General features: G+C 35.5%; 3 protein-coding genes across 3 annotated transcripts; all 3 read right to left on the reverse strand.

The window, feature by feature from the left end:
* Nucleotides 1-3,159: 3,159 nt before the first annotated feature.
* LOC146740207 (GTPase IMAP family member 4-like) lies at nt 3,160-6,149 on the reverse strand. Its single transcript, XM_085501637.1, has 2 exons — nt 6,062-6,149; nt 3,160-4,351 (listed from the first exon to the last, which is right to left on the reverse strand). The coding sequence occupies exons 1-2, from the start codon at nt 6,064-6,066 to the stop codon at nt 3,970-3,972; spliced, it is 387 nt and encodes a 128-aa protein (XP_085357763.1). The 5' UTR covers nt 6,067-6,149; the 3' UTR covers nt 3,160-3,969.
* On the reverse strand, nt 3,551-3,970 carry LOC144346249 (uncharacterized). The gene has a single exon (XM_078007122.2). It carries the CDS (start codon nt 3,968-3,970, stop codon nt 3,551-3,553), a length of 420 nt encoding a protein of 139 aa, XP_077863248.2.
* Nucleotides 6,150-7,650: 1,501 nt separating the features above from the next.
* LOC146740208 (uncharacterized) lies at nt 7,651-11,551 on the reverse strand. The gene is made up of 4 exons (XM_085501638.1): nt 11,294-11,551; nt 9,844-10,015; nt 9,464-9,587; nt 7,651-8,271 (listed from the first exon to the last, which is right to left on the reverse strand). The coding sequence occupies exons 1-4, from the start codon at nt 11,464-11,466 to the stop codon at nt 8,120-8,122; spliced, it is 621 nt and encodes a 206-aa protein (XP_085357764.1). The 5' UTR covers nt 11,467-11,551; the 3' UTR covers nt 7,651-8,119.
* Nucleotides 11,552-12,636: the final 1,085 nt, after the last annotated feature.

A 12,636-nucleotide genomic window follows, 5' to 3' on the forward strand; every position in this document is an offset into this window, starting at 1 on the left:
ATAGATGGCTGTGTGCATGCACATTGCGTGGATATTAACATGAATAGCTATTCATTCATCACAGTACGTTTATCGCAGTTGACATCTACACAAACAAAAAAACATTCCAAATACGTCGGTGAGGGCGAAGTAGCGACCTCTGACGCAATCGGGTATACCTTTGCCCAGTTCACGACTTATATGAATGAGCCGCATGCTAATGACAGTATACAACATATGCAGTTTAAGATGGGATATGACTATATTCAATTTTTAATTTTATTAATCATTATACGGGTAAATTAAAGGCCGGAACATGAAACTGTAAATACGTGACAAAGGGACAAACTGTCATTACAGAAAAGTTATTATTGCAATTAATATGGGCTATATTGTATATTTCTATTTATTTATTTATTTATTTATTTATTTATTTATTTATTTATTTATTTATTTATTTATTTATTTATTTATTTATTTATTCGCCATAGATTGTAAGTATTACAAGGAAATCAATACATAAATAACTAAATTAAATAAATACAAGTAAATTATGAAAATATGTAAGATAATAATAATAATGATAATGATAAACTTTCAATAATCTATGGCAGGGAAATAGAAATAGCACAAATATTTATTCAATTATATGAAGACCATTTGTGACATAAATGATAAAAAGCAACAGAGATTAAAAAATCTATAAAGAGTATGTTTCAAAACCTAATACAAACTAATGGAGAATAGAGCTAATTTTAAATATGACGGTAACTTATTCCAAAGTATAGTTCCCTGGTAGTCAATAGATGATTGTCCCAAGCTAGTTTGTTTTCCAGGAAGAGAGAAATTTGTTCAGGGAAAGAGAAATAGTCACACACATTACGAGGGATTCTATTAGAGTGCAGATCATGGATACATGTGCATAGTTGGTATTTAAATTGGTCATAAATATTTAGGATGTGTAGCGAGTTTAATAGTGGTTGGCTGTGAGTATATCTGTCTTTGAAAAGGATAATACGTGCTAATCGTTTTTGTTCATCGTGGATTGGCTTGAATAATTTTGGAGATGTCCTGCCCCATACTTCCAAATCGTATGAAATGTGTGGCAAAATCAAAGTGTTGTAAAGTAAGATTAAAACATATTTTGGGAGTAGGTGACGTAACTATCAGGGGGAAATTCTTCTCCCTCGGGGTTCTCCACACTTGCCAGGGTGGAATCTTGTCTCGGCTCTATGTCACGTCCCCTTGAGGTGCGGTCAAATAAGACACACACAGCGAAATACGTTTCAGCTTTCGTTTTAGTCGGTCTGTGGAGCACTCTATAAGACACAGCGCCCTGAGGAAAAGTCCCCAAGATTATCGCAAGGCTGAACCAAGATTCGCCCAAGACTGCGTCAAGACTCGTCCCAAGACTCTCCAGGACTGGCCTCTCGGACTGCTGTACTCCCCAAGACCAACTCAAACTCTCTTTATTCAGTTTCAAAACCAATTACAAAACAGAAAAAAGACTCTAGGGCGTAACCTTCAATCATAAAGCCAATCACACTAAGTACTGAATGCGTCATATCTTTTGATTAATCGTTCACTACATTAATAACTACGAATACCAACTGTCAGAATAGCGACGGTTATCTCGTAATTAGTTTCAAATCACTGAGCCAAGTTCCGTCCAAAACTTCAAATAGGCCTAAACGATGACAGACATAACACAGCAATTCGCTAATAATCAGCTAACTAAGTCGGTCAACAGATACGCGCAAACAAATTCATGACATAACTTTGAAATAAGGCCAATTATAGGGTTAATTTTAGATAGAAATTAATATGGCGTTTCCAGGTGAGATTTTTATCAATCAATAGTCCGAGGTATGTGGTTGTATCAACTCTCTGTAGATTAGTGTCATTCATCTTGATATTTTGAAAATTGCTTAGCTGTTTCCTAGAAGTTGAGAAAATTGTGTAGTTAGTTTTAGTATTATTTACTGTTAGTTTTTTAGCTTGACACCAGTCACTCACCAAAGTTAGGTTGTTGTTTATTTCTGGAACATTTAAAGAATTTGTGTAAGAGTGGAATAGATTAGAATCATCGGCAAAAAGTTTACATTGGAAGAAAGGTGTCCGTGTGCAAACTGAGAGACGAGCCAACACGTTTATCACGGGGCACCTGAGACACGCAAGTCCAGGTATAAGCTGGGGTCAGGTTATTGTAGAAACATAAATTCCTTTATTTCTGGCGGAAACCGTGTAGGGTGTCATAAATGAACCCGGTGTTGTTGGGAGACGGCGTTTACAGGAGGAAAACTTGTACAGACTCAGCAAGCTGTGCTCCGGGGGCTCGTCTGCACAGAGTATCAATGACCATTTGCCACTTATTGGACCTATGCTCCCGTATGGCGAAGCTAGGAACCGTACTACCAAACTTGAGTTTATTCGAACTAGACATCTGACGAACGTTGTTTCTACAGTATTTACCGGAATCGGACGATATTGATGGACTGTAGCCTGTGATATCATGTACCGGAATCAGCTAAGTTCGACCGTCATCGTATCCTCAACCCGTGCTCAGCCACTGTCATTCTTAAAATCAAGATAGTTGGGACACTTGTACATTATTTAAAGTTTATTTTGTTTACGTACAAACTGATTTAAATATTAACTGTACTGTATGCTTTCTTTAAATTTATAATCTGTGCATAATTAATATAACTATTATAATTATTCTCACTTGACGCTGTATGCGATTGTTGTAAGATATATTTCCGATGGTGACGAATATAATAAAATATATACTACCATAAAAAAAGATCATTAATGTAAATAAGAAATAATAGCGGCAGAATTCAGGCAAACATGTACAGCATTTGCACATTGTACATTAACAGGAAAAATAAAAGTGATTGACCATAACGATGAAACATACCACAGTAAATTACTAGTAACTCTTATCTACACAGAAGAATACAACGCGAGAAGCGATTAAATTTACAATAAAGTAAAAAGAGAAACAAAATCAAACAACATTGTAATTCATCCCACGTATGAATTAGTGACTATCTAATCAAAACATTGTTAACTCAAGAAATTTATGAGAAATAAAATGGTCAAATACTCAGGAAATATAATATTTGTTATGTAAGATTATATACATTAAATGCACATATACAAACATATATGAGTCAGGATGAGATCTGCCAAAGCCTGTTAGATTTCAGACACTACAGTCACAACTAATGGCCAACATAACCAGTCTAGTTGACCTGAGACAAATTGTTTATTCAGGTCTCATGATGTTAACCGTTTGCTTCATTTCTTCAATATAGACTAATTAGTGTCATGAAATCTTCAAACAATATTTACACTAGAATGCTATCACCAGACTTCTTTAAACTATTGTTCAACCATGACGTGTAAATGCATATACTTCAGATTGCATCATTTTTTTGTTGATTTTAAAAACTTATGTGAGGATTATTTGACTGGCTATTTTCAACAATTATTTGTTGTTTTTGAAATACTATAATCAATTGTTTTGCAGATTTCAATTTGGGCTTCAACTGACTCATCACACTGCCTAGCGTTTAAACAAATTACAAATACCTTCGATTAAGACATAAGTAATGTTAAAAAGCTTGCTCCATATGGATGAGGATTCCTCTACCAAAGCAACACACTGATCATCTGCAGCGTTTTCGCCCTCATAATTTTGTTGATCTGCAACTATTTCTGCACGGATTGATTCAGTGTACGAATTATTAAATGTAGAGTTATCGTTTTGTGACCTCATCGCTTTTATCATTTCTACAAGCTGGAAACGCTGCGCTATGTTCTCGTCTTCATCTTGACTCTTATTATTAAATGTAATTACGCGGTATTTGCATTGGGCGAGCAATCTTCCGAGAAACTCTGGCACATCCGTCAAGAACTCATCTAGTGTCATACCATCTTTAGCAAGCTGGTCTTTTCGCGTGAATAATAAAATCAGATAATCCATCATCTTTTCACCGAACATTCTGCGTGTTCTTTAGTAAACCTGTCATCAGCATTAAGTATTAAAATAAAAGCATCTAATCCTTCTCCTTGACTAGCAGCTATACTGACGCATTTCGTAATCTCGGAAGCTATTTTTCTTTCAGTGTCCTTATCTTTCACCGCGGCGGTATCGAAAACGCCAGGTGTGTCAATGACTACCATCTCCGTCTCGTCGATATTACATTTACCCCAACTGGTGATCTTTGTTTTTGATGACAACCGTCTTGCGGAGTCGAACTTCTGTTCCCCGAGAATAAAGTTTCCAGTTGCACTTTTTCCACATCCAGTTCGACCAATTAATACTAAAATCAGCTTATTTTTATTCCGTCTAACATTGCAAGTCCTGGAATAATAAACGAATAGTTCAATTACTAAGATGTTAATTTCTCAACAGTAGTAAGTTGGTGAAAATGAGGGTTTACGTCAAGGCATAAAAAATAAGCAAGGGATTTAATCTCAGATTAAATAAAATAATTAACTAGAATAAAATAGTTTGCATTTTTATCCTGTCTGACCTGTTCGAATTATGTCTGAACTTCTTTATTAAACCTTAATTTTATATTTCAATTCAACCAATTTCTCATAAATTGTTATTTCGTGTTTCATTAGAAATTTACATAACATTGTTTGGGCATTTTCAAAAATTATCAAATTGAAGAATTTCAAGAATTTTGACTTCAAATATTTTATTGTATTTTTTTTCATTGAAAGTCATGTATAGAATATACAACATTGAAAGAAATTGGTGTGGTCCAGGCTTTTGAGTGGTCATTGTCAAAGGGTGTGATTTCGAAAAAAATCACACATAATATAAAAAAAAAAAACTACAGGGAACAATCTCACAGCCAGGAAATAGAGAAAATCAAACACAAGCATTGACAATGTACATGTGTTGTTTTAACCCTTACTCCGGGACATTCAGAACGCAAGTGATTATCCCTAGACTAACCAAGTGCTCCAAAATTGCAAAGTCATGTTTAGGTATAGATCTATCTAACGGCTACATGTATCATCTGTATGTCAATTTCAATGCAAACCAATATAAATAATCCTAATGCTCAAAGTTAAAATTAAGTGGTTCGGGAAACGATTCCAAACAGCTCGACAAATTTGATTCAATCACAAATCAACACAACCTACGGTATTACCTATGTTCATTGTACTTTTGTCATAACTGTCAAATAAATCAAGTGATCTATTAGAGATTTATTAGGAACCGGCATGGATATTAAAAGAAAAATGACCGTCTGTCAGCCATATTATATAAAATGATAATTATAATTAAGTTGTATACATTTTACAAGACATAAATGCACGTGTTTGCATTTTTAAACATTTTTACGTTTATTTTTGAGTTCAACTCAGTCTACAAGAGAAAGGCAACTCGTATGTTTTATTTAATTCAACACTTGATATGCTTGATATTGATATGCACAATTTGTAAGTGTACACGTAGCCTCCACTCAGGCATTTTAGTATATAATACTGTCACAATACACATTGCGAAAGGTAAACACAATTGTCAATGAGCGCGCACGAATGCCATACATTTTAATTGAACTGTTTTCCTGACAGTGTATTGCCCTTTTTTGAAAAGCACTATGGTCGTCGACATGAAAATCACCAGATACTACTCAACCCGTCGTTTGAACTCACGACTTGTCACTTTATTATTGCCGACAAGAAAGCTTAAATAAATTACGTTTAATTGATATAATCAACTCATTTGAAGAAATCAATCCAATAGTTTGTATCGTATATGGTTTGGAGCGTGTTTCAAGATAAACAGACGAAGCTATTGACTTCAAAATGAACTCTGTAACACTAAGGGAAGGGAACTCCTAAAACTAATGGCGACTGGATTTTGTTTGTCTCATGAATATTCAAATCAAATCATGCCTCGTCTCAGTATTGTTGGAGCTAATAAATGTACCTTGCTACATTGAGGTAGATATATTGAATCAGCCCAAAACATAATGGAGTGATCCATGTTATCCTACCTGCACTAAGTACGCGGAGTATACTAAACTATATTTTATGAAATGGTACTTACGCCATAACTGTAGGCTTTCAGCCTCGGATATGAATTCAGTCGTCCAGGAGTCGTACCACTATGTGTGTTTCACTGTGACTAGTTCCCACCGGTTCATGACCCCTATAAGCAGGTTGATTTTAATCATATGGCGGGGACAAAACGCACGTGCAGTTCACTTGTGGCAGTTTATTATTATCAAAAAATTTAATTTGTTATTAATTTCCCTATCATACCAGCCTGGCGTGATATCAGATTTCGAAATGTGACAATCGCACACAATAAACGGTTTCCAGGAATCGGAAAGGTAATAGTTTTTAGGAATCAGTATAGTTTCCAGGAATTGGTAAAATAATGGTTTCTAGGAATCGGTAAAATATTTGAACGATGTTCGACATATTAAGGTCAATATTACGCAGACACCAGATTTCAATACGTTCAACATTATTTATTATCAATTGTCTCACCCAGGGAGTCATCAGTGTCTACTGAACTAATCTAACAATACATTACCCCATAAAGGCCCTTAGTTGACCGCTGTTTCTAACTTAATTTAGAGGTTTATCCCTCACACAGCTTTGTTTCTGGTCAATTCCTCACGTGATTTCACCGCTTAAACATTCAGTTCTACTATTCCTCCGTTGCAAACCAAACCCAACCCAACCCAATCCAAAGCGATGCAACACAACACAAGACAAACAACTGGGGCATGCAGACAGAGTCACTGCGTATACAGACATAGATAAGAGTCAGATACACAGTAATTGTACACAGACATGCAGGCAGAATGCATACAATGATATTTCCATGACATCAACGATACACACATCCAACACCATTATTATTTACTTATTTTGGATGTTTCATTAACTCTCAACTGATGTGTTCTCGTGCCTGGTCACTGAGGGTCGAAAGGTCCAAGAACCTCTAGCACTAAAAAGTTGTGTCATCAAAAACTTTGAAAGAAACCGTCGCCAACAATAACCCTGTCATTCTTATGATTCATTACACACCAATAAACTATAACATCTCAACTGTGCATTCCTCTGTTCTAGATTCAGTTTAATCATGGATGCCGGGTCATTTCAACATGCAGATGGGGTACATCTCTGGTGCTATATGTATGAATCGTAGTTGTAAAAATACTACAGGTAACACTGTAGTGGGACGCACGCACTTTAGTAGTCTCCGCTCAATATTGCCGACAACCAAGGTTACTATTTGGGGAAAACAGAAAATTGCACGATATGTTTTGGTTATAGATACATCACCATTAGTGTTAACAAGAATGAAATGACATCCAAAGAAACCGCTTCAGAAATCACCAAATGTATGGAAATTGTGGTCACCGTTGACTAGCAATGTAAACTCACGTTTTTCCTAAGATCATGAGCGTTGTATTAGATATTTTGAACTACTATTCAGTTATAATTTCATTCGATATTTAATAATTATTTTCACAAGAAAAGATCAATTAATAGAAGATAATTTGTCAATAACTAGGTTTCTGGAAAAAAAATACCGCAGTTTTTAAAAGCGATAATATGCCAATGTAGTAATCGTATGGTGGCTGATGTCAATGCCATAAGTGATGCAGACGTGAAACAGAGTCAGGTCGATGACATTTTACAAATTGTATTTGAACTCATAACAACGAATAAGAATATACCAATTGATCGTGACCCCAAAGTGAACGTATATAGTACGTACAGCGATAGATTTTGTTGTTCAATGTTATGAATAGAGGCGGCTTTATATTAGCATTCAGTGTTTAAAATGTATATACTACTTTCTACTTTTATTTACTAACGGTCGCATATAGAGTACATTAAAAAAACATGTTGGAAAGCCAATGCTCTTTATGTGTATCAGTTCACATTTATCTATTTGCGATGCTATGTGAACAAATTATATGATGTTCTTGTGTGAAATGGTTGTCGTGGAAACATGAACTTGATCGTGTTGCGTTTGAAGATATATCTTGCAAGTCTTGACCATTCTCTATTTCGTTTTCTTTCACCTAGATGGAAATGATATCACTGAATATGGAATGTATAACCAGCAATGTATCACAATATATTATTTCATCATATGCTGTAGACTCATGCTGACTGATTTCGGATAGCCTGGAAGATCCCACAGCTTTACTGACGTTTTGTTTGATTGCTCGCGAAAAAATACCACAAAATATGACCATACGGATCTATGGCTGCTAATGAAGTAGTCCGCCCCTACAGATAAATCAAAAAGAAGAAATTGTTTTGTTTTGACTCATCAGGCGACTATTTTTTATTTTTTATTTTAATATGTATTTATGTGAGCATTCAAAATCATGTCACGATTTCACGTGCCTACATATGCTGGATACAAATAAATCAAATGACACTAACTACAAAATTGTCGATATCACGTTGGTATCACGAGGCATGTACACAAATACATTCGATCTTTTGAATACAGTGACCAAAATTCGATTCCCTCCGATTACAGAATTTGTCTTTGAGAAGTCAATATTCTGACGGTCTCAAAGACAAGTTGGAAGCATTTAAATAAATGATACATGATATTGAAATCGGAGGTGTGATATCCTGTGATATAAAATGTGCGTGGGATATAAGATAAACATAATGATCAGTTTTGTGACATCAACCCGCCGTACTCTAAATTCGGGATGAGTAAGCACAATAACATATTGATATTTCAAGGCACTATGTTTCAGCCAAATGCTTCTTCATATTTGTGAAGAATAAAAATTTGGATCAGATACGAAAGGCAAGTGTGTGTTTAATCTATTACATCGTTCTTCTGTATGATTTATGTTTTCTGGCACTGGTGAAACTGACTGTTGGTTACGATTTGATATATGGAGATCAATAATCATATATACGAGAAGAACATAACAAATCGTACAATATTTAAACATTTTAGCAGTAACTGATATGTCCCATCTGCCAGACAAGTCAACAATAGATTGTATGATAGAGAATAAGTAGGGTCGAAATATGATCTCCCGAAGACATAAAATTACTAGTCTATTTCCATTACATTCAAACGCACTTATTGCCCTGCCATGTCTGCCCTATATGACATACCAACATACAAAACATATGATCTGAGAATATGCATTCACTTCATCACATCTTGCGTCTATACTTTGAAATATAAATCTGTACAGTTGACATATGACTAATGTGAAAAGCAATTTGACGCGTAACACACTCAGTACTCATTATTTAGATGCTATTCACAGAACACTATTAATGTGTGTCTATGACATGACAGACAATATTTGCAGACAATCTTAAGGGCATTATTATTAGTAGTATGAAACTCAATTGCTCGTATAATACACTTTGTATTGTCCCACCTAGTGTTAGTTGATACCTTCTTTGTTTCGAAATAAAAAAAAAATAAACTACTTACTTTGAGCAATTTCTTGGTCCACCAAAGAATACACATAGTTGTCGTTTTTGTATTTACTTTCCAAAATGATGTCACTTGCTGATTTTGTACCAGGGAATATTTTCTTCATATCATTAATAAGTGCCTGTAAGTATAGTCACTATTTACATATATTGTAGATGCATCTGTGAATTCCCCTCGATAGCTCTGAAATGTTACTTTGTTCAGGGACTATCATCTTTAAATCTATAACCCTGAGAATCTGGAATATACGAGTTTTGTGTAAATGGGTGCATCTCAGTTCTACTTGACCAAATGGGAACTGGTTTGTGGTTTTGGAATGTTAATTAATCGTCGGTTAAATTAGGATGATTTGAAGTGCAACATAATGTATAACATACATGCTCGAACTCTGGCGTTGCCATATACAACTTGGTGATGTTCTTCTTCGAAACACTTTTTGCTATGGCGTTTGCGATTTGGCCACTGACTGCTGTCAGCTTTCGTATCTCCTCCTGAAGACCACTTTTGCAGAATCGTGCATATTGACTTGGAGACAATGTGCGGCTGCAACTACAAGGAATAACAAGGAATAATGAATGATTCAACGATGAACGTAATAATAACAATTGAAAACACATATTTTCTCATTCAAAGCGTTGGTCACATGGGCGCGTTAATGATATAGTGAGCCAAGGTAGGTATTTCGACTCCAAAAATGAAACGAGATGCATTGACGTCGCCGGCCCGGCCAAAGCCTCCATCAAACGGTGAAATATAGGTTTCTCGAATACTTGACAGACATTTAACATGAAGACGAACCTTGTCAATGTTAAACTTTCCACTCATCAAAATATAGAAAGAATTTGATTTTATGTAGACACGGTTCGTGAATTTGTATAGTTTTCGGTTGCTAAGTTGCATAAATTTCGAGAGACGGACTTCTCAAGTCAGCTACACAACATAGCATCATCGTATACTCAGCTGAGCTATGGTCCGTTGACCTGAAAAGTATCCCACAGTAAGGGAAGATTCCTGAAGTGTACTGTGACATCCACCCTGTACTAATTCTGTGGAATGTGAAACAATATTTTTTCCTTTTGTTTTTATTATTTTATAACCTATTTCTAATCTTTACCAGGTATTATCCGTTCGTAGGTTCCGTTGTATATTCACACATGGTTATGTTATGGGGTGAGATTAGTGCCAAAATTAAATATAGTATTGTGTAATTATTATACCACCAGTGTGTAATTTATGCGCCATTATTATTTATACTAGGTTTTGATATCTCATAATGCAATATGCACCATGGCTAGATGGATCCTGTCGTTTCTAATATATACGCCATTTGTCTGGAAACGGAGCCCAATAATTATGACACAGCTTATGATACACTACATTTGCTCAAAGATGATGATATTCCATTCATATCTGAGGTGTGTGCAGTGAAAGACATTGTTGATGAACTGAGAGACATTCAAGTTTGTTTTTGTAAATAATCTTAAATAATTTTTTTGTTACGTGGAGAATTTAGTGTTTCAACCAAACAATTCACAGCTTCTGAAGTTCTGCTTTGATGTGTATTCGCCTGTCTGGTGGCCAATTCTGCTCAGTAAACTCCAGGACTACTATCTATATATGCCAGAATGTTGGACGGTTGCTGGATATCTTGTCCTTGATGTCGTTGAGCTGACCATGGTGGCATGCACGAAGCCAACTCGTAGCGCGTTTACTTATTTATTGTTAACCTGGACGATTTATAGAACAGATGCCACTAATTTTTTTAAAACTAATTGTTGCGGTGTCTCATATTTGAAAGCTGAAAAATTATTAAGTATGTCTACTCACTATTCTGCTGTCTTATTTCGCCAATGAATGACCGCATACTGTGAACCATCTGATATTTGTTTAATGACGTCATCCGCCATCTTTTGGATATAAGATGCCCTGACCAAGTTAGTGCCTATTTTTGCCATGATATCTTTATATTTCTCACCGTTGTACTCGGCATAGAAACGCATGGAAGTTAAAAAGAACACACACTTGACATTGTTGGAGATCTGTAGGGTGTTTCCCGACAAATTGTCCTGGTATTTTTTAACTTCGTTTCTGGTAGGCAGATTAAAGTTAGGAATATAATTCTTTGTTTTTATGACGTCAACCTGATACGAGTCTAATGCTTTTTCGCGTAAATTGTTCTTATCTGGATACCCTCCAGGTCCAAGTAAAATGTTTTCCGCGGTGAAGTTTGTACCACAAACGTCAATAAATTCATCAACGGTGATTAATCCTACAATTTCGCGAAGTTTTGAATAATTGAATGTTTCATTCAAGCTGCGTTTTATATTCGCATTTTGCAAATGGTTATTATGGAAGGGTATAGTTACTATTGAACGGTTCTGAGTAATAGCATTTATAATACCACTTACAAAAAACGAGTACTGCTCACAAGGTCCGCAACCGTAGAATATAAGAGGAAACAAATAACGCCCAGACTGTTTTCTCGTATCAGTCAAAACATCAGTACCGCTGCGTCCGGTTGTAATGTGCGAAGGAATCTCAGTGACGTTTCGATCAGCTACCATGTTATTTTTACGGAGCGTATTTAGTGGTTTCAAATAACTTGTATCTGATTGGTGAGATGGTGTTGTACGTATACTGTCGCTTCCCTTGTTCCTGAATGGCCGTAAAACACTGCTCGGCTGACTGCTTTTCAGATGGTCTGATACAGAAACGGGTGTCTTACGCATTTGTATATCTGTTTCTGTATTTACCGATGGTTTCTATTAAAACAAATATATACAGCAACATCAATATATACAACAACGTGAATATATAAAACAGATATTTAACACTTTTGCATAAAGCCATAACATATTGTTGAAAACTTATATACCAATTGTTAAATAAACTAATGCTAATTTCAAGAATTAACGAAGAGACAGTGACTTTGAATATTGGAAGTTCACTCGGTAATGTTTCATTCCCGTTTCAACATCGCAACTTCCATAATATGTGAATGTACTTTCATAATTATACAGTGTTCACACGTGGTAACACGATGGGTTTGATCGAGAGTTAATTTCAACTCACTGTGTGAGCAGATTAAACCAGTATCGACCCGTGAAACTTTAACTCGGAAACAGAGAGCTGGGGTCGATCCCGAGTTCTGTATTTAGCAATGTTGTTGC

This window comes from Saccoglossus kowalevskii, chromosome 7 (assembly GCF_978046115.1).
Source record: "Saccoglossus kowalevskii chromosome 7, keSacKowa6.1, whole genome shotgun sequence".
Taxonomy (NCBI): Eukaryota; Metazoa; Hemichordata; class Enteropneusta; family Harrimaniidae; genus Saccoglossus; species Saccoglossus kowalevskii.

Bases quoted from the DNA above. Each gene is read 5' to 3' on its own strand.
- LOC144346249 (XM_078007122.2), bottom strand. From the start codon at position 3,970: ATGGATTATCTGATTTTATTATTCACGCGAAAAGACCAGCTTGCTAAA.
- LOC146740208 (XM_085501638.1), bottom strand. From the start codon at position 11,466: ATGCGTTTCTATGCCGAGTACAACGGTGAGAAATATAAAGATATCATG. The intron at 9,588-9,843 runs GTATGTTATACA...CTATACTTACAG, and splicing joins CAACGCCAGAGTTCGAGCAT to GCACTTATTAATGATATGAA. The intron at 8,272-9,463 runs GTAAGTAGTTTA...ATTTATCTGTAG, and splicing joins GGACCAAGAAATTGCTCAAA to GGGCGGACTACTTCATTAGC.